This window comes from Epinephelus moara, chromosome 18 (genome assembly GCF_006386435.1).
Source record: "Epinephelus moara isolate mb chromosome 18, YSFRI_EMoa_1.0, whole genome shotgun sequence".
NCBI classification, from domain to species: domain Eukaryota; kingdom Metazoa; phylum Chordata; class Actinopteri; order Perciformes; family Serranidae; genus Epinephelus; species Epinephelus moara.
Genome location: NC_065523.1, coordinates 23,332,486 through 23,354,795, shown reverse-complemented (window position 1 = coordinate 23,354,795; position 22,310 = coordinate 23,332,486). Strand labels below are relative to the sequence as shown.

Here is a 22,310-nt window from a genome sequence, read left to right as displayed (position 1 = left end):
GATTGAGCAGTAGACTGTGTGTGTGTGTGTGTGTGCGCACACCAGGACCAGTCTGAAGTATTAAAGCTGTCGCTGAGCGCTCTCTTCCAGAACCAAACCTTGCTCAATTGGAAGAGACCCAAGACCTCACTGTGTCTCACCTGTTCTACTGGCCATCAGTGGAAGACTGGAGCTTTACTTTCCCAGTCTAAATGAATTCATTCACAGCTTTGGGGTCTGCTCCAGGATACACACAGTGTTGCTGGCAGACCTGACCCCTAACAACAACAAAAAAAAAGAATTTAAAAGTGCCAGTGGCTTTTATGCATAACACATACATATGCATATTGAGATGTGCGCACTACAGGGTGTGTCAGTGGTTCCTCATGGGGTTGCCACTACATGATATTTACGCCATCGATTAAAGGGACACCCCAAATGATCATTTGTATATTAATTACTCAACTTGTGTTAGGTTGAATTTGTCAAGAAAATGTGTTTTTCTTGCATGCCTCCAGTGAATTGGATGAAGCCAAAAAATCCAAAAACTGAGAAAATTCTTGAAGAATTGAAGTCGACCGTGTTTAACAAGAGCAAAACTTCTGTTTACAAACTCACATGCAACTCGTGCAGTATAATAAAGAATCATATATCCAGTCGTACGCTCAGTAATTCTCAAACACGTATATATTTCCCCATAAACCTTAGTTTTTAAAGCAGAACTCAAAGTAAAACTTAACAATGCTCTCTTCAAAGACAAAAACAGTAATTTCACCTCGCTGGTCTACCACTACCTCCATCGGTAGTGTTATGTGTGACTTTGGTGTATCTGAACCAACCCTTTAAAACACCAAAATCACAGATACAAATGCAAACAATCTACCTGATCAAGGCAGTTGTAGCACCCGCATTCAGTGGGGTAAAATTACCTTTTTGTCTGGCTTTAGAAAGAGCATAGATTTTAGAAAGTTTTACTTTCAGCTCAGTTTTAAATCGTACGTTTTTAGCAACAATGCATGTGTTTTGAAAAGTACTGAGCATACAACTGGTTAAATGAGACGTGATGATAGTGCTTGAAGTGCGTTAGAGTTTGTAAACTGATATTCTTACTTTTACTTAAATTTATCGTGACTTTTCTCTGTTTTTTCAGATACTTCTTTAATCATAGGCATGAAAGAAAAGCAAAGTTTCCTTTACGAATTCAGTGTAACATGGTTATTGGTTTACAAATGATCATTTTGGGGATGAAGCACTCTTCTAAGCATCCACATATTTTTTATTTTAGTTGAATAAAAGTTTGGCTAATAAAATGTCAGAAAACAGTACATTGAAACCTAAGGTGATGTCATCATATACTTGTTTTGTTTGAATCAATGAGCAAAAGATAATCAGCCCACTATCACACGAGACAATGAAATGTGGCAAATTCTCACAAGTAATAGGTTGTAATTTTTTCTTGATAATTGACGGACATGTTTAATTAGCAATTAAAAATGATAAGTGTTTAGTAGTATCATATAAATAAATGCTATGTGTGTTGTTCTTTTGGCCGCCAATTCAGTCATGTACTCTAATTTTTAAAGTTTCTAATAGTGCTTTTAAACATAACAAACTCATGTTCATTTACCTGGTTAGTACAGTTCTTTTGGGCTGTTGTGAAACCTGTCAATCGATCCCCAGTGGGAACCAAAGAACAGACCAAAGATCACTTGAAAAGATGATTGTATCTGACTCCATGTACTTTGTCAGTTCATTAAGTCCATTGAAAAACATGAGACACTGATCCCACAGTATTTAGCCTTGAATCATTACAGCTGAAGAGGCCTCCTTTTAGTCCTCTTCCTACGTTTGACATTATTCATAACATGCAATTGATTCGCAGTCTAACAATAGCCTACTAATGACGCCTAGTTATTTCTCCATGAGCTCTTTGTGACGCCAGAGAATGTAAATACACACATCAGAAGCATTAAAGCACTGTGTTAACTTCTGTCAGTCACTTTGATTTCCCCATGTGGGTGCTCATGATTGAGGATGACAATGGCAGGAACTGTTCAATCACTGAGTTGCCTGTCAGTCTGTAAAACTTCATGTTTACTCCTGTTGGTTAGTGTTTAAAAAGTCAGTGCGAACACGAACTGGACCAGAATGAAAAAGCAACAATACCAACCAAATGAACTGGACTACGGGTGTGGAAGCACCCTGATAAGCAAGTTGACCACAGCTTTAATTTAGGCAGCCCCGAGCAACAGAGATGAGGTCCTTAGTGGTGATTCAAATTCCCTCCATTGCCAGCAGTGTGAATCACAAGCACAGTCATGTATAATCTCCGTTGTTCTGCTGCCCTCACACTTTTCTTTGTCTCTTCTTGTCCCGCAGGTTTACGAGGGTTAATAAACCTGGGCAACACGTGTTTCATGAACTGTATCGTCCAGGCCCTTACACACACACCGCTGCTGCGAGACTTCTTTCTCTCCGACAGACACAAGTGCGAGATGCAATCAAACTCCTGTCTGGTGTGTGAGATGTCGCAGCTCTTTCAGGAGGTATGATGCGCACGTTGCGTGTGTGAACTTGTCACATAGGTTTGTTTCATCCCACAAAGAAAAAGAGGAACATTTGATTTTGGTTAAAACGGAGCCATAATTTCAGAGAATCATATAATACAGAATGTTCTCTCACAGCGTAACCCACTGCAGAGGGCTGAGTCACTGTTGAGCTCTTTTGTCGAGTCCAAAGAGGGAGGCAGGGAGGAGGGAGAAATCCTGCCTGAAAGGAATGTACAGAGCCACATGCAAATGAATAAGCAGAATGCTGTAATTACACTTTTATTGAACCTGGTCAGTCGATGCAAATTATGTTGCGCAGCCCATTTATAGCCTCTTAATTCCCGTTCTTTGATAGAAAAGTTTGGCATTTTACATCTGACAAACTCATCGGCCCTGGTCGTTATGTAATATCTGCCTGGTCTGCTCCCACACTGCCTCGCTTTTTTCTTACACCCTCTCACTTCCCAGTATATATGGGCCCACAGATGGCAAGTGGTGCTATAATGAGTTGAGTCATCACTGACCCCCCCCCCTCCATGAAACGCACACACACACAGAGCCCTGCCCTGTCTCAGTTGGCTGATCTGTTCGGCTACATAACACATAAAGGAGGTAATCGCTCACCTCTGTCACCCAGGGAGGCAGACATTGATTGAGCATTCAGCTCTGAGTGAGACAGAGAATTCAGGGTCAGTCATACAAGAAAAATTAATCTATTCAAACACTCCCTGCACAGTATCCCAAGTGTTTCTACCTCCACGCCTTGTCCCTAACTCTCTAATTCCACTGCTTACCTCCTCCCCCACCTTCGCTCTTTTTCAACCCACCTCCACATTGTCATCAAAAGCCGTCTTCTGACTCTGCAGACACACACACACACACACACACAGAGCCTTTTTAGATATGAAGGTGAGAGGCGCGGCCCGCTTTGATCAGCCACTCTCTCTCCTCTCTCTTCCTCTCTCCCCCGTTTTCCTCCTCTTCTTGTAGCGTCTTTCGTTTGTCAACCACCTTCAAACTGCCGAAAAGGAGCGGAGTTTGTAAGATTCAAAAGAGACGTCAGCGTGGCATGTGTCCCCCCCCCCCCACAACTCAATCAGACAGAGCTGCAGAGAATAAAGCGAGGCGTGTGCGACATCTAAGTGTCGAGAAATGAGAGCCCTCTCTGGCATTAATGAGCTCGGGTTGGAACTTCATTGTGTTGTTTGCACCGCGCCGACTCCAGCTCTGTTACTTTCTTCCCCACATCTCCTGACCCTGACCTGGATTGTCACTCAGTCGAACTCCCATGGCAGCGCAGAGACTCCGCAACACTTTGCAGATGGATGTTTTTGCTCCTAACGCTCCCGCTCTCCAACCACTTTGTCTCCTCTGTCCTGCGCATCACACCTCACCTCTCTGTGGCAGTGCTGTCATTAGAGCTGCTGCTGTTAGGCGACATGTGGTGGAATTCATTCATATCTAAAGAGGCCTGTAGAAAGTGGCTTCACCTTGACTGACAGGACATTTATGTTACGGTTCAGCCATGAATTATAGATGACAGTGAGCAATGTAGCTGTAAGATTGGCGAAGAGGTGATAAAATATAATTCACACAGTAACACCTGGAGAAATAGGCTAACCACCCTCTCCTCCTCACCCCCACCACCTCTCCCATCTTTCTTCCCTGCTTGCAGTTCTACTCGGGCCACCGTTCGCCCCACATTCCCTTCCGGCTGCTGCACCTGGTGTGGACTCATGCACGTCACCTCGCAGGCTACGAGCAGCAAGACGCCCACGAGTTCCTCATCGCAGCGTTGGATGTACTACACAGGCACTGCAAAGGGGACACGATCAGTAAGATATAGACCCAATTAATATGTCATTCCCTGTGTGTATACTACATTTAGAATAAAAAAAACACCAGTGTGTCGTCTTTAAATGCAGTAAGATTGAAGGGTTTACTCTAGATTTTTTTTTTTTTTTTTTTTTTTTTTTTTTGCATGTGCATTCTTGAATATTTTCTGTCAGGCCAGGATTGCAGCTCTGGAAACACAGCAAAGCAGTTGATATTGAGAGGAGTGTGTCTGGGCCACCTACTGCCTCTGATCCGGCATGTGGAGTTATACCTTAGATCTACCCGCAGAGCACAGTGCCTTACTTCACTGGAAGCATACTGAAGGAGACTGGCGATGGTGTGTACCAAAGGGACAGGGAGCAAGCAGTGTGAGGAATGTCAATAGGCCCTGCTGCAGTGCAATGACAGGCTGACTCACCCACAGACCCCGCAGTAAGGCTCGCTTCGATTAGCTAGAACTCAGGGAGTTGTGAAGTGGCGGCGCGGCTCCGCTGCAGGGGATTGGTAAAGTGAGAAAGAGGGCCAGACAGTCCTTCAGAAGTGCTAAACAGGTGCTTGTTGGTGTTATCTCTGTGTGTGTGTTTACACTTCCTGCTCTTTTGTGGTCCGCAGGAGATGACAATGGGAAGAAGGCCAACAATCCAAACCACTGTAACTGCATCATTGACCAAATCTTCACTGGGGGCCTGCAATCAGATGTTACCTGTCAAGTTTGCCAGTAAGTTTGTGTGTCTATTATGTGTGTCTGCAACTTAAAAAGGAAATAAAGTCCAACCTGAGATGATGTTGGTTTATTCATCTTGGTGGAACATCGCCCCATCACCTCGTTCCCCACCTCCCTCTTTTCCTACATTTACTCATTCATCCATTTATGCTTGTCCTGCGATTCCGGAGTCGCCTCTCACTTCTGGGCTGATCGGTGTGGACACCACCTGTCCTCCCAGAGTGGGTGAACCACTGGTTATGTCCTTTCCACTGCTCTTATTTAAAAGGCCCGGTCCCTGCAGAGCTGCTGTAAGCAGGGGGGGGTTGTCTAGACAGCAGCACAACCCAAGCGTTGCCTGCCTGCCCCCTAGAGCTGTCCTGTCACATTAACACAAGCACGCTGCACTGAACTGCAAAGCACCTCGCCCAGAGTAGCCGAGCCCAGCTCAGTGCCATGATACCTGCCTCCACAGTGAAGAGAGAGACTGCTGACGCAAGTGATGCTGTCTTAAGTGTTATTCTGCCATATAGTGAACCCCTCTGTAATCACTGAACAACTCTCCCGTTGACTACAGATTACTTATGGGGAAGGCCAAAAGCAACAGACAAACATCCCCCGAGGCTTTTTCAACAAAAATGGAACCATATTGGTGCCGTATTACTGCAGGGCTGCTCTCTCACCCATCATAAATGTATGCCCACTTGCCTTAATAGCCACCTGCTGGTACCACTGGATGTTACAGCACCATGACTCATCTAATCAACAGTGATAATGTGTGGCAACCCATCCCCTGTGTGTACATATTTGTGTATACTGCGCGCATTGTACACTGAAAGCCTCCATTTTGCCCGAGCTGCAGTCCATCACAGTCACTGGGCTGTAATAATACAAATTCCTTATGTAAAGCCAATTTTCTCTGATGTAACACTTCATTGAATTGCAAATGGGCCCGGAAGAACAGTGCGTATATTATGCACATGCACACACTCAATCTTTCAGCGGGCTTAAACAAAAACATGATCAGAATCTACAGAGGCTGTGTGGATTTAAGAGTTGCCATCTATGTCATCATCCTTTCATCATGACCTGTGATAAATGACACTATTTATTCAACCTCATAATCAAACTTCCCTCTTTCTTTTCTTTTTTTTTCTAGTGGGGTTTCCACGACGATAGATCCATTCTGGGACATCAGTCTGGACCTTCCCGGCTCATCCACGCCTTTCTGGCCCCTCAGCCCTGGAGGGGATGGCAGCACAGTCAACGGAGAGAGCCACCTGTCAGGGTCCACCACTCTCACAGACTGCTTACGCAGGTACAGCTTCAGTCTCGGCTGACAGCGGACAAGTTGTCTTTTTTCTGCCTGCCAGGTTTTCCTTTCTCTTTCTCTCTCTCTCTGTTTTTACATCCATCTAAGCTAAACTAAATTCTCAGTTGGCAAAGTTGTAGAATTTTCAATAGTGCTAGATCAAAGGGGCTTCTTTCAAACACAGACGGTCAGACATCTTTGATGTACAGCACTACTACTATTACTACTAGCTGCTGATGCGCAGCAACACTATAAGTATTAAAACTTTGTCAGATTAAAAATGAATCATGCTCACAACATTCAGAAAGGAAAGAAGGTGCTGCAACTTTCCACTTATTTTCCTGCTTCCCCTCTGCCACCCCTCCAAATTCATGTGTATCAATTGTCTCCACTTGAAATAAATTTCATTCACCCCTCCACTTGTACGAGGGGTCACATATTGTGTCTGCTCAGCCACAACAACCCTGTTATCCCCGGATCTCATCTCCCGCCATCAGCAGGTTGGCAGAGCAGGTGTGACTCCTCATATCTCCTCTGCTGCCTCTTCATTCTTGCAATTTCTTTTCCTCCTCTCCTTATCTTATTTCATTCCCTCCCCTCTCCACCTAATTCCTTTTCCCCCGTGCCCTCACTCTCTACCTCGTCTCATCCTCCCCCTCTCTTTCTCTCGCCTCCTCTCCTCCTGACTTTTTTTTTTTTTACTGCAGCACCTCACACACCCCTAGCTGCTGCAGCAAGTCTCTTAAAGGTACAGAACTGGTTGGTGCTGTTGCCGTGGTGATAGAGGCGTTGGCATTACCAGCAGGGCTCTGGGCTGGGTGGGCTGACATACAGAGTGGCTGCACCAAAACTCTGCAGGCAAACTCGATGCACACACATCCTCAGAATAACCTCCGCTCTTACGGGCTGTAACACGGTGTTGCGGGGCGTGTTAGGCGTGATCAAAGGGTTTATGTAACACAACCAAATAAAATGCAACCATAATAGTTTTCTTCCTCTAACTCACAGCTCTCACTTCCTGTCTCTTGTTTGCCCACATGTTCTCCGCTTGCTCACACCCTCTCTTGTTCTCTCTTTTTTTTTTTTTTTAATTCCAAACCCTCCCTCTGCAGGTTTACACGGCCCGAGCATCTAGGAAGCAGTGCCAAAATCAAGTGCGGCGGTTGCCATAGTTACCAGGAGTCCACCAAACAGCTGACAATGAAGAAACTCCCCATCGTAGCATGTTTCCATCTCAAAGTGAGTCAGCCAGTGACAACGTGCTGCCAATTATCACTTGTTAGATTACCCGTCACTGTCTGACAATCTGATTATTTAAGGGTACATCCAGCTTTTATTATTCACACGTCTAATTCTGTCATTACTCCAAAACAGCAGCAACAGCAGTGTCTTGTAAATAAGGCTGTGTGATGTGGCTTTAATGATCAGCCGAGTGTAGCTGCTTTATTTCTTTTTATGATTTTATCCTGTTCAGTTTTGATATTTATTTTGCACCCTTACACACTGGAATGTATAAGTATGTTTATTTGCTGTAATGTATGATCTATTTTGCCCTGTGTGTATGCAGCCTCACATCTGATGGAGGCAAAGTTCAGATTTTGCAGTGACTTAGCTGTCTGGTACATTGCTTGTGCGTAGGTGTGTTCATAATTTGATTCTGTTGTTGGTGCATTACCTCCTACTGTGTAGCCCTTTCACACAGTGTCCCAGGACACCTATGACTTTTATGACTTGTACAGTCCACTGCTGTACATGTTTTATTTATCATAACAGTATTGGGGTGGGGATGGGGGGTGTAATGTATTTATGATATTCATAGGAACAGGCTGTAAGAAGACTGTCTAAGATCAGTCCAAGCCTGTTATTATCTTGTTGGGAAAGCGTAAATGTGTGACAGCTAGGGTGGAAAACATGCATTTTCACTTCTCACTAGCCGTGTCATATTTTGTACGTCGTAATGATGATGCCTGTTATTTCTAAATATATGTTGTGTGTCCCCCCCACCCCCCCCCACCCCCACTCCATCTTTCTCTCTTGCCATGTTTCTACCCCCCCTTCCCCCCATCTCTGTTGCCTCATCCTCCCTGGCTGGCCATCTCCAGCGGTTTGAGCACTCTGCGAAACTGCGGAGGAAGATCACTACGTATGTTTCCTTCCCCCTAGAGTTGGACATGACGCCCTTCATGGCATCCAGGTAAGCCTCCGCCTAGCTTCTCTACCCATGTGGCGAATCCTGTCCCTGGCAGTCTTTTCCAAACACCCTGGAGCAGCTTATTTAAATGGTGTATTCCATTTTAATGTTTGTACATTTACATACTGTGTGACACACTAAACATACTGTGTACTCACAGTAATTGCACACATCTGCATTTGTGCCAAAAACATCATTATTAAATGCTCCCTATGAATACTTATTGATGTCAGTAAAGCATGCAGTAGCAGTGTTGCCCCACCCCTGGATGTAGCATCCATTCAGTTCCATTCAAAGACAGAAAGATCATAAGAGGCACCAGCAGGGAAGACGTCTGCTTTCATAGATAGGATAATTCTGCCACCTAGTGGATTTATGTGCCAGTGTAGCGTGTTTACACACACACACACACACACACACATGCAGCTTTAGAAATGCTTATGTTTTGCTAATCTTTTTCCGTCTCCCACAGTAAAGAGAGCAGAATGAACGGGCAGTATCAACAGACAGTTGATGTATTAAACAACGACAATAAGTGAGTACCTTGGAAAACATGTTCTACAGCTGATTTATTAACACTCTGCTGCTTCACAGGGTTACTGACATCATAGTCGAAATTCCTCCTCCAGCACAGCAGTACATGCTAATGACCCGGAGCATCCGGCTGTGACTTCCCCAAATTAAATCAATTTGAAGCCTATTAAAAGCTGCTTAGTTTTCCTCATCCATGACAGTTACAATGGCTTTCATTTTCCACGACATTTACGGGGAATTTACTGTCTTAATACCACTGACAGGTTGCTTGTAGCAGAGAGGAAAGTAAGTATGCAAGGCCTGTAATGCTCAGGAAATACCTGACAGTATGGGGTTTAAGACAAACGAAGGCAGCCATGTGTGTCGAGGATAATGGGGCTTTATGAGATAGTTGTGTTAAAGTGAAGTCAGACGACAGAACAAAGACGAATTCACGCCTGTTTGTCTTTTAATTCCAGGTATTCCTTGTTTGCGGTGGTCAACCACCAAGGCACATTAGAGAGCGGCCACTACACCAGCTTCATCCGCCAGCACAAAGACCAGTGGTTCAAATGCGATGACGCTATAATCACCAAGGCCAGCATTAAGGATGTACTCGATAGTGAAGGGTAAGAATGGAAACAAAACATTAGCAGCACTCCAAAAATGTTACACGGTGTTATATCAGATCTTTTTTTTTTTTGCCCCCTCAGGTATCTCTTATTCTACCATAAACAGTTCCTTGAATACGAGTAGTCTTTGTGACCACTGACCATGAAGAACCACTGCTTCTAACGAGAGAGTCAAGGGACTGGGGACAGGATGAGACACAAACACACAAACCTACCTGAAACTCTTTGACTACCAGTCTGCTCCTCCAGCTCTGGAGGACAAACATATAAAAAAAGACGTGTGAAATCATGCAACCTTTCAAAAAAAAATAAAAAAATAAAAACAAGCACTGAGCTACTTCTTGGCATCTACTTGACGAAACTGAATGAAGAGGAGAGAAAGGAGGAGGAAGAAGTCGGGCGTCGTCAGTTCCAGGCTTGGGCAGAGGGGAAGAAGAGGCCCCACACCCCTCACCCTCTCTCCCTTCTCCTACCTGCTGCAGGGGCAGAGTCTGAGCGTGACTGACCGTCATGTCGATTGGGCACATCTGGATTTTTTTTCTTACAGTATTCTGACCTCCCCCTCCTCCACCCACCCCCTTACACACGCCCTCCATTTCTCTCCCATGGTGCTCTTGTTTCAACTGACCAAGCATTTAACTTGATGGAAGACAGTTTGTTGTCATATGCATACGGGACTGAACGCAAAAAAACAAACAAAAAACCCAGAAAAAAAAAAAGACTAGAATCAACGTATTATGAACTTTGCAAGAACATTTTTAAAGGTATGGTTATGATTCTTATCATTTGTGAATTTAGTTATGAAATACTGTATGAATCTAGTACACATCTATTTTTTAAGAGCAAAACAAAAGAAGAAGAAAACATGGGAGAGCTTAGAGACGCTGCCTTTGCCAGTTGCTGGGGAAGTGCTGCCATGGAAACTAAGCAGATTTGGACCTGAGTGTGCTCATGTTCCATTATTTACTGTGTTGATTGTTTTATTTTTAAGTCTGGTTGAGGGCAGGGAATATCTATTTTTTTTAGCAACTCATTGAAATTTTTGTTTACTGTTCTTTTCAGTGTCTTTTTTGTTTTTTTTTAATTTTCAGTACAGTCATATGTCCCTCGCTGTCCTGGTACTGGAAATGTTTTTGGACGTATTATACTTTCATTCTTGTGGAATTGTTGGTATAATGATGGTGATGGTTAAATTGGCTCACCCTTTGCTGTTTATGAATTGTATGTTGAATGTGAGCTTTGGGTTTCGTACGGCATTCTGAAGAGAAGACTCAATACATGAACTCCAGATGAGGTCCTATGATATGTGAGAATGCTGTGGTCTCTCGTCATTCAACACCTTGAATGCTCTGTGCAAAGAAAAAAAAAAAGAAGCCCGTTTAACAACACTGCATGCGACTGGGCTTTCATGATCTTATAGTATGTGAAAAATTGCCCTCGGTAACGCCTCAAGGCCTGCTGCCCATCATGATTTTTGTTCTGTAGTCTGGGGACGGGAGGGACGATCATGTGAGATACATAGAGGGTAAAAACACATTGCACGTATATGGGCACTGTGCGACCACAGCCTGGCTCTGAATCCATCAGTGTTAATCTTCTCCATGGCAACTGTGTGGCTGGTGTAGACCGGTGTGGTTCGTGGTGTGTCTTGCCTCTGCAGTGCAGTAAACCCAGTGCTCTATTCAATCAGTATGCTGTTAAGTCAGACTTTAGATAATGCACATACACATCAGGGTGTTGTGGTCTGTTTTGTTTGAATATCACTGATTGTGTATGTATAAAAGAAAAATACAGAATAATGAAAAAAAAATTTCACTCATGTATAAGATGAGGGCCCTAACCTATCACAGTAATTCCACATTTAAAAAAAAAACACCACAACCCCTGGTTGTTTAGCTGCTCTGTAATTGAAAACAAACATGCATATCCTTTGGTCTGCTGAACCTCAGCTAGAGGGCATCGGCGGGTTTTTCCGAAACAGTAAAATTAAAGACTTGTGAAACGGTCGCACTTTGGTTTTGATGTATCATGGAGCAGTTAAGGCCACCCAAGGACATTCAGGGACGCAGCTGAAACGAAAAGGAAGAGGAGAGCTTCATTATACGTTTCAGTGATTAAACTCAGAACAAAACTGGAATGTGTACCTGTCTTTTGTCTCATTTCTTCCATTCATTAGCACTATGTGTCCCAGAGTTAAAGTGCTGTAGTGTACAGGACACTATGGTAAAGAAAACAGGAATTTAATTTATTTATTAGAGTATTTTATTTTGAAAATCAAGAGATGATGAGCTGAGTATGGTGCAACACTTGCAAACATGCACTCTCACCTTCAGTGTTTGTGGCCTGATAGCAGCTCTATTTATGTGTTTGATTATGGCGCCACTCTGTGGTCAAACCAAGAAGCTCAGAGGAAGTCTGGAAGAAAAAAATTCAAACCTGCAGTCAGCATTGAATACAATGCAGGTATGCAAAAAAAAAAAAAAGCTGTTTTCATACTTCATAATAATAGGTACTAATAAAATAATCATATAATTAAATGTAAATATACAGGATTTTACAATTTTTATTTAAATATTTGGCATTTTTAGCCTTCTCATCAGGAATATTGCACAAATAATTAAAGGAACACTTGCTTACTATGCTACGTACTTTATTTAGTTTCAACACAACTATACACAGTCCATGTTTGCGCCATCACTCGGCGTTTCATTATCATTGAACAGAACAGAAACTGGAAGAACATACATTCATTTAAACTTTCTACAGAAACAGTAAAACCTGGAACAACTGTGGTGAGATTTTCCAAAGCTCATGAGACATTCGAGCAACAAAATGAGGCTCATCGTAGAAATAAAACACTAAACTGAAACCAATGCTGTAGAAAATCTGCAGTGTAGTCTAAGAAATGCAGATATTCAAAAAAAGAAAAAAAAAAGCTGAACCCATAAGCATAGCTGTAAGAAAAGTCTGCCAGAATCATAATTACTACAACATCTCTGCAACAGCTGGATGATTTTCTACAACACAAAGTGTTCAGTTTTTATTTCTATACACTTTAATCAGGTTTTATGGAACTAAGGTGTTTGGTTTCACAGCTGCCTTTTTTTTCTCAGCCATCTGAGCAATGTCAACATTCATAATTCATGTCCAGGGACATCTTTCTCTATTATTATTATTATGCTAATTAGTGTAACCATGGGACTAACACTCTTGGTCACTGTTGCTATGGAAATATACGACACTAGAGGTGTGTCATGTCTTTCAGTGGTAATAAGATGTTACAGACCTGCTGACAAATTCTGCATTACTGCAGAGAGTGAGAGAGATTGGATATAGAATTTGATTAGTCATGGCTCGGGGCTCACAACGTGTGTGTGTGTGTGTGTGTGTGTGTGTGTGTGCGCCTTTGTGTGACATGTGAGGATGAAAACCTGCTTTGAGTTGTATGTATGTGTTGTATATATATTTATATCATACACATTTTACCTCACATTTTTGCTGGAGACTGGCCGCCTGGTGAGTTTAGATCAATGCAACACACACACACACGCTTAGGATTCTTTGCACATTAATCATAATCTGTCGCTGGCTTTGGTGTGTATGAAGGAACCTGCACATGTAGGGTAAAGGTTTAACAACTTAAATAGAAAGTAATCTGACTACAGCAACAGACAGGGAGTCACAGGATGAAGTGTGGCACTCCTGGAGCAGCACAGTGATGACGATAAAGGAACACCAGAGCCTCTCGAGGAATAAGTGTTCTAGCCCTTCACAAATTCACGTCACTCGGACACCCGGAGACAGAAACAGAGGATGGGTCGGTGTTATTATACAAAGTGTTTAGGAGTAGCTTGCAATGGCTGGCAGCACAGCAGCTCGTATTTGCGAGGTCAAAGAAAATAGAGAAACAGAGAAGACAACACAATAAAACAACTTGAAATTAAACACCAGTATGTTATAAATCCAGTTTAAATCCCAGTGACCCATCTACTTTTACTGGGGAGTAGAATAACCCTTTGCAAAATCTAATCTGAGCAGGTTTCATACTCTCAGATGACATCAAAAACATGAAGCAGAGCCACTACTCAATATTCATATTGAATAATTTAGAATCATGCAGTCTGGCATTTTTGACAAAAGCAGCCACCGTAACATCTGCAAACAATGACAGCAACACTATAACATGATATATATAAATAATAATAAATGAGCCATGACACAGAACGGCTCAGTCCGGTAGAAACAGGCATACAGTGGCATTACTTTACATAATACTATACAACATTGTCGTCTATACATCTTAGCAGCACTTTGGTTAGAGACTGGCGTTGGTATATCGAGCCAGGACCATTAATATAATATAAATTATGCATGTATACAGAAGCAGCGAGTGACACAGGACGGAATATTTGCCTGCAGACTGAACACTGTTATTCACATTTGCACTTGATACCTTTCTGCACAAGTAAAATTGGTCCCACGTATTACAAAACACAAGAATCAATGGCACTGACATTCATTATGCTCCGCGTCTGAAAAATATATTTATTCACAAGTCAGATTTAGAGTTTCAAAACTGACACTGAATATAAAATCATCTGTCTTTTCAGTCTCTGCACATATTCTGTTATTTACAGTCAGACGGGACAAAATTCCAGGAGTGATAGGGTTGCCAGGTTTAATAACAGCATGTCGTGGTATGTATTTTACAGCATATGAGCACACTGTTATGTAATTTTACACAATACAGCACTGTGGAAACTTGGCACAGACCCTCCTCTGTAAACTCTCTGTATATAATCCTGGGTCTCCAGGGAAAATTCATGCCACCCAGGGGAGCATTTGCAAGTGGGCGTTAGCGTCCGTTCTACCTCGCCCCAGAGTCAGTACACACTAAGAACAAACAGTCAAATAGATTTTATTGTCATTTACACCACAGAGCAAACGGTTGTGTGAACTTCTAATTGTGTTATAATGGATTTGTTTACAGCCAGGGAAATCCAATGTGTCACACTGCAGTTCGACATTCTGCTGGTGCTTAGTCCTCCTTAGCAACGGACAAGTTCCTCTGTGAACAACTTGTTTAATATTTAATAATGTCCTCTCATTCCCTCTGATGTGACCTTAGAGATGTTGTGTTATTTGTTTCAGATATATGGCTGTCTGAATGAGTGCGTGTGTGTATCTGAGTCAGGTCGTCGTACTCTCAGATGCTGGTCTGCAGGTCCCCATTCAGCAGGGTGCTTTGGGTCTCCGTGGGGTCGTTCATCATGCGAGACTTATCCTGCCGGCTATCGCTGCGATCGACCTCATCCAGCCCACCCACCTTCTTAAGACACAGAACATTCTGGAAGCTCTTCTTGAAGTTCTCCGACAGGAAGGCGTAGAGGATGGGGTTGGCGCAGCTGTTGGCGTATCCCAGAACCACCACGAAAGCAAAGGTGCTCCTCAGGATGGGAGTGGTGCTGATGGTTCCCGTCACCGAGGTGACGTTGAAGACGTAGAAAGGCAGCCAGCAGAAGACGAACACCGCCACCACGATGGACACCATCCGAGTCACCTTCCTCTCTGAGCGCTTCCTCTTGGAGGAGCCCACACGGATGCCTGAGGACTTCACCTTAAAGATGATGAACAAGTAGCAAAGGCAGATGACCATGAGGGGCAGGAAGAAGCCCAGGATGAAGGTGTAGAACATAAACGCGGTGTAGTAGGCCTCTTGAGGCTCAGGCCACACGATGGTGCAGAAGCAGCCGTCGTGCTTTGTGATGACTCCGCTGTAGATAACGATGGGCAGGTTAACCATCAGCGACACCCCCCACACTGCCAAGTTGATCGTCTTGGCCATGCGCGGTTTGCGCCACTTTGTGGACTTAATGGGATGCACTACAGCCAGGTAGCGGTCAATGCTCATGACCATCAGGCAGAAGATGGATGTGAACTGGTTCAGGGAGTCGACGGTCATCACTACCCTGCAGAGCACAGGGCCGAATGGCCAGTGGACCAGCGCCAGCTGGATGGCGATGAACGGCAGGCCCAGCATGAAGAGCACATCAGCCACTGCTAGATTGAGGATGTAGATGTTGGTAACTGTCTTCATCTTGGCGTAGCGCAGGATGACGTAGATGACGAGGGCATTTCCGCAGAGCCCCACGGTGCAAACCAGAAAGTACATGCAGGTGATGACCACCGTGCTGGTTTTGTTGAAGCTGTGGTACGTGTGGTTCCCATGGAAGTCAGACTCATTGCCCTGCATGAAGCTGTCATACATGAGGTGCTCCGACAGGTTCGGAGGGGACGATGGGAAGATCCAGGAGTCCATGTTACCTCACTGTCTCGCAAGGATTATGGCATCACACCTGCACACATAAAGACTTATCTCAGTCACAGTGTAAAACACTTTACCTTTTTATTATGAATGATTTTGCCTTACAATCCTGACAGTCATGGTCAAGGTGATAGAGAATACCACAATCATTTCACCTGATATGGATTTTGATATTGATTTTATGCTTTCCAGAGGAGATCCATAGTCATCATCTTTACCACATATTGAACGTGATCACTCTTCCTCTCCCTCTGTGGAGCCAAAGTAAGGAGCAGCTATCACTGTGAGTGATCTCTGTGACATCATAAATCCATATTTTCAGTCAGAATAAAATGTTTTTTTGATGTTACAGTGCGTTTACTTGTGCCCTTTTTGAAAATACAAATGTCCACTCTCATGGACAGCAGAGCCTAAGGGGATTTTATAGATTCAGTATCTGAATCTCTCCTGGGAACAGACCTGATTGATAGCATGTGTAAAGAAGAGCAGCTCAGGATGTTTGGCAGTGCTTTTTACCTGAGGCCAGACATTTCCTGTGTGTTTATTCGGTCAGGCACTGCTACCCAGGGAAATCACTCTGCATACCCTGCAGTCATAAGCTCTCCCTGGGGAAATGCATGCTTTTTTTTTTTTTTTTTGTTATTTATTAGGGGGTGGGCATGGATGTAAATTAATCCCATCCTGAGTAATTGAATGAGGGGAATCACAATACTGCCAATAGCCTCGCTGCAGTCTGATTGAAGTGCTTGTCACTGCCAATGCACAGGAGGTAAAAATGGTCTGACAACTTAGTTTGGTGCCAATAACATAAGAGGTTTTATGATGCCAGTTCATCATTTTCACCATGGCAGCAGAACAGGGTGGACACTGCACAGAGTCTTGGTTTTGGCGAACAGGCGACTTTCTGCAGAATTTCAGCAAAGGGGATGCTTGAGCTCAGTGAGCCTGGTTGTGTTTAAAAATGTGTGTTGTCTGAGTCAGGTGGATGGACATGTAACAGCTGGAAACTATATTTTGTTTGTGCTGCATAAGATAAAAAGCATATGCCAGTTAATCAAACAGAAGGAACACAACAGAGCACCAAAATAAAATATGATGCCCCCTTGAAGCATTATAGCTCTGTTGCTGAGGTCACAATCTATCACAAATCACTGATCACTGTTGGTATGACTGATATTTTGTCACCTGTATGAAATATCATTTTGTGAACTGAGGTACTGTTCATGCTGTGCAACAGGTATTCTTTCCATAAAAACCTGCCCACAGCCAAAAGAGAGACAAAAATGTGGTTTGCCATCAGAACAACTGGTGAAATAAAAATGTAATAAAGTGTCTACTCTCAGTTCTCAGTTATTTCATGTGGTGTTTTTCTTCTTCACTGCTCATGATGAATTCTGGTCAAACCTTTGCTTTTAGTGGCTAACAGGTAGAATATAAGAAGATGAATATTCAGCTTAATGTATGATTACATGCTCATAGTTAATCATGCAAATCCAGTTTATGGAAAATACTAACTCTGCACAGACCCAGCTGAGGGTTTGTGGCACCAGACCTCATTTATTTTAAGTCACATGTCAGAAAAGCAGCATTTTGCCACATAAATTACAGTTAGATGACAGTACAATTGCATGCTGGGACACAACGAGACACTGCAGCAAATACTGGAGTGAGTTTTGGAGTGAGATTTGCATTCAACTTAATTAGAATGCAATAATCAAATTAAACTGATATTGTACTATTTTGCACGTGTATTTATCTCTGACAATTCAAGTATCATCTTACCTGCAACTGGATTTAATCTCACTATCCACAAAATGCGCCACTTCTGTGCGGACCAAAGTATTTCAGCGTCTAAGGCAGATTCATCTTCTTCATCTCCAAATATTCCTCAAGTTTGCCTCACTGGCATCGAAGTGGCAAAGCTCTCTGCGATGTGAATTTTCATTGCAATAATCCCATAATATTGCCTGCATCACACACGAGGAGAAAGGGGACAAAAAAAAAGGGTCGGACAGGTAAATAAAATACAAACGTGCTCTACACACAAAGCTCCGATGCGCTCGCGTTGTGATGCGCGCTGTGACTGCCTTCAGCCGGAGAGCGCAGATATGTTAAAGGACGCGCACGAGAAGCGCCGAGGAGGTGCTGAAGAGACTCACCTCTGAACGAGAGGCTGTCTGCTGTGATACAGACACATTGAGTCCTGCATACAGGTGGAGCTACGTGAAATGGAGCATTTATTTTAATGGCATCTTGATGAAATTCATTGATGCATACTGATAAGTTAATTATGGTCACCAGAATTTAGAAAGATGCCAATTCAATTTGACAAAACAACATGAAAACAGAGTAGGTCCTTCAGGGTGTGTTGGCCAGGATCAAAAGGCTTAATATAACTTTTCTATCCAATAATTCAGCCAAATGCTTGTTCGGTGCTTTGGCAAAATTCTGACTTGTGTTTCACAAGAAAGTCAGCAGTAATGGTCGAATACAATTGACAGTGTTATGCGCTCAAGAGTTATTTTCCCTTCTACCAAATGGGCTCTCCAAACTGTAGGCTATCAACCTTGGAAGTTATGACCCAAAGTAACACCATTTTTACGCACGCCTCCGGGTACATACCAAATGAGATGAGATTCCAATATTGACCCTGCAGTGTTCCCGCAGTTATCAGCCTTCTATATGTGGTACCCTTTGATCCAGAACATCTATAATATGCCACTGGTGTCCAGAAGCTATAAATCTTGAGTTCAGCTCCCAGCCATCAGAGGCAGCACTGAGCGCGAAGCAGCACCCAAATTACGCACCGCTACACCGGATCAAGTTTGTAAATGTTTGTCTCGTCACTAAGAAAAAACAAGTTAGAATAAAATAACTTAAAATAAGTTATCTATGGAAGGACAGTCGCAGTTTGCTATCTCCACATTAGCTGCACCTAACCAACCAGGCCTTGGATTTTTCTCCAAATTGGTTATGATGGCGAGTGACAAACCCAAACCCAGTCTACAAAACATCCCTTCAGCAGGGTGTGGGTGATGATACAGAGGCCATGTCTGTGTTTTGCAACACTTCAGCCCTTCACCCTGCTGCTTTGAGTCCAATCTGCTGTACAGGTAAAGTAAATTTAATCATCCTTCCAACTGGTATAGCTGTATTAAGGTTGTTGATACTGTTATGCAAACACAATCTGGGTGTAACAGTTCTGACAGTAAGGAAACAATTGTGATGTAGCTTGTTGTTTCTCTCTATAGGGACTGTCATGTTGTGTTGCACAATGTGCCATTTGCTGTGAGTGAATGTGTGTGTGTATGTGTGTGTGTTTGAGCAGGAGGTTGTTAAATGTAGTCCTTTTTTAGTTGCAGAGTTTTATTCTTAAGCCCTTGGCAGCATCTGTCAACTAAGTGGTACTCTTGTGGCAATCTGCTAGTAAAAACCAAATAATATGCTGCAAGCAAGAGTTTGTCAATAGGATGGCATAAGATTGGAGTGCTGCAAGTTTCTTTAAGGCTTCTTAGAGATGGATGTGTTGCTACATATAGCTGTGAGCACTGAGACACACTGCTATGTGGTTAACTGGTTATTTGTAAAATCTTCCATAGTTCAGGGCCTGTGATGTTATATGGACTAAACATGTCAGGTATCATCTTCTATAACCCAAAAGTATGGCTTCAATTTCTGGACTGGTTGGCCTCTAGTTTCACAAGTACAGTGGCGCTCCCAATGGGGGACCAGAGGGGGCCATGGCCACCCTGATACAATTGATATGTAATAATTGGAGGCTGACGTTCCTGCCTTTAAGAGGCTGTGGCATGCCCATTTTTTAAGATAGCACAAAGGTCGTGATATCTAGTGAAACCAGGCAACTTAAGGCATGGATTGGTATCAACCATGTTGGTCTGGCTTGTCAGGAAGGGGGATAAATAGTGCTCGAAATTTAGGCTACATTTTCGCGAGGGAACTTCTGGCAGGGGCATTTTCAAAGGGGTCCCTTAAACTCTCACTTCAAGATATCTGAATGAAAATGATTTCTATGGGTACCCATGAGTAAAACTAAGTTGGCTTCTTCTCAGTAAATGTTTTGTTCCTTACTGGGGATTCCCACTAAAAGCTTCATGGTCGCCTGCGGGCGCTCTGGTTGCTCTGACTCACACTGCCAGCTCCAGCAGGCGCTAGCAGCGGCGGGGCCGGGCGCTGCAGATGTGTCCATCTAGGCTGACCGGCTGTGCACTTTACAAGGATGAACAAATATACTGTCATTTAGGGCTGGGCGGTATGACACAATTTTCATATCACGGTTTTAAGAAAAAATCATATCGGTTTCACGGTATTTCATGGTATTTTGCTCAGGTTCGGCAAACTTGACATGCTGCTGTGTTGTGCTATGGCCTATTCAAGTACCAGAATTTGTTATTTACCTGACAATGCCTGAACGCAACACACGCTCCGCTCCATTCATTTGGGCNGTCGGGATGAAGTCGGACACAAAACTAACCGGCATGCATTGTGTGCCGATCGCCGGTGATCGAATCTGCGAAGGACTGGCTCATCTCGAACGAACCTTATGTTTTTCGTAGGCGGAATCCGGGAGAAATTTGCAAAAGCCCTGCCCTCAAGCGCTAGGATTGGACAGGCAGCCTGTCAGTCAAACTCGCACCCCAGNTTCTTCTGGGTCATCGTGTACAGTTGCTTTGCTTTCAGGACTCTCTCCGGCAGCCATTCTCGCCTCTAAACTTTTCTACCCGCTCAAGCACGCGCAAATATGTTTTTCGTAGGCGGAATCCGGGAGAAATTTGCAAAAGTCCCGCCCTCAAGCACTAGGATTGGACAGGCAGCCTGTCAGTCAAACTCGCACCCCAGCCAGAGCTACATCACCATGCCTTCATTCATATCTTCTCTACAGCCAGTCTGACGCTGTTACTTAGAAATGAAAATGTATGTCAACTTCGCCTTCACACACCAAACAGCTGTAATGAAATTGTGAGGCTAGATTAGAAATGTTGATTAGTTTGCCTTTGTAATCTTGGATATTTCTATAAAAGAGAAATGTTGATTCATTTGTTTGCTCTTTTGTTTGATCATTAGGCTGTGTTAATAGGCCTACATTGTAAATAGTTCATCGTTCTTCTTAATTATGCCATTACTATAATTCCCTTATGTAGAAATTATTTATATATTGAATAATTATTCTAATGTGCTTGGCTTAGACCTAGGCTTCATTCATTCATTCATTCATTCATTCATTTTGTGTAAGCTGACTATGCTACTAATAGTTTCTGGTGTCGTGAAGATCACCTCGTGGTCTATCTGACAGACCTTTCAGTTCGAATCTACTGTAGAGTGGGGGGGAAAACACACTTTCATTGACTTCTCAGTTGATGAACCAATATGGAAAGGAACCCTTTCAATTGTTTGTCCCAAATGTGTGATTTACAATTGATAGTCAAATTGGAAATAGATGTTGTTGATAGTCAAATTGGAAGTTAGGCTAGATGTTAGCTTTAGACAATAAGTCTCACATCTCACACACTTAGCCTTTTAACTTGTGTGTGTGCCTATCTTGATACAAAATGGCAAATGTTAGACATGACAGGATGGTCTATGAGCCTGGTTTTCAGATGTGATGCGCTTACGAGCCTGGTTTTCAGATGTGAGTCAGTAGGCTAGCAGCTAGTGCCACGGTTGTCAGGAGAGGGGCTGTCAATAATACTTCGTAAATACATGAGCTGACCAGGCCTTTAGCAGCTCCAAGACTAAACATCATAAATTTGTCAACATAATGAATAACACACACGCGAATCAGAGAAATTTGTTTGACTAACGTTAGTTTAATAATAAATATACATTACAATATGGGTTATTCTTCCTCCTCCTTCCCTGCGATGAAGCGCGAGCCAGCAGGGAAGCGCGAGCGAGCGATGCAGTCACGTAACGGATTTTGGCCTTTTTGGATTGGATCAGGGACTTAACCAGCGTGATTGGATAATCTCCGGCTATCCCCTCATTAATATTCATGATTTTCCTGGATTCCGCCTACGAAAAACATATTCGCCAAGTGTGCCTGTGGTGTGCAGCGGTGAAATGGGTCCCTGCTGAAACACTTTCCCGCCGCGCACGTTCCGGACGTTCACATTCACCGGTATTGCGGTATATGAAAAATTCATATCATAACGAAAATAAATACCGGTTTTCGGTACAAACCGGTATACCGCCCAGCCCTACTATCATTTATGTCTTCACTATATAATATTCATGACTTTCATTACACAATTA

General features: G+C 43.2%; 2 protein-coding genes across 4 annotated transcripts in view; one reads left to right on the top strand and one right to left on the bottom strand.

Moving 5' to 3' along the window:
* LOC126405285 (ubiquitin carboxyl-terminal hydrolase 22-like) overlaps positions 1-11,835 on the top strand; it is a 29,702-nt gene extending 17,867 nt beyond the window's left edge. Inside the window, exons 4-12 of one of the 3 annotated variants that reach the window (XM_050068946.1) lie at positions 2,359-2,525; positions 4,204-4,363; positions 4,977-5,082; positions 6,227-6,385; positions 7,492-7,618; positions 8,482-8,573; positions 9,043-9,105; positions 9,563-9,712; positions 9,797-11,835. In XM_050068946.1, the coding sequence (XP_049924903.1) occupies positions 2,359-2,525; positions 4,204-4,363; positions 4,977-5,082; positions 6,227-6,385; positions 7,492-7,618; positions 8,482-8,573; positions 9,043-9,105; positions 9,563-9,712; positions 9,797-9,839 (1,067 nt within the window). In that variant the 3' untranslated portion in view covers positions 9,840-11,835. The remainder of the gene's footprint in view (positions 1-2,358; positions 2,526-4,203; positions 4,364-4,976; positions 5,083-6,226; positions 6,386-7,491; positions 7,619-8,481; positions 8,574-9,042; positions 9,106-9,562; positions 9,713-9,796) is intronic. The other 2 variants (XM_050068948.1, XM_050068949.1) reach the window with 2 other exon arrangements.
* A 322-nt stretch (positions 11,836-12,157) lies between these two features.
* Positions 12,158-18,122, bottom strand: LOC126405286 (somatostatin receptor type 2-like). Its single transcript, XM_050068950.1, has 2 exons — positions 17,823-18,122; positions 12,158-16,071 (listed from the first exon to the last, which is right to left on the bottom strand). The coding sequence occupies exon 2, from the start codon at positions 16,032-16,034 to the stop codon at positions 14,922-14,924; it is 1,113 nt and encodes a 370-aa protein (XP_049924907.1). The 5' UTR covers positions 16,035-16,071; positions 17,823-18,122; the 3' UTR covers positions 12,158-14,921.
* Positions 18,123-22,310: the final 4,188 nt, after the last annotated feature.

Bases quoted from the DNA above. Each gene is read 5' to 3' on its own strand.
- LOC126405286 (XM_050068950.1), bottom strand. From the start codon at position 16,034: ATGGACTCCTGGATCTTCCCATCGTCCCCTCCGAACCTGTCGGAGCAC.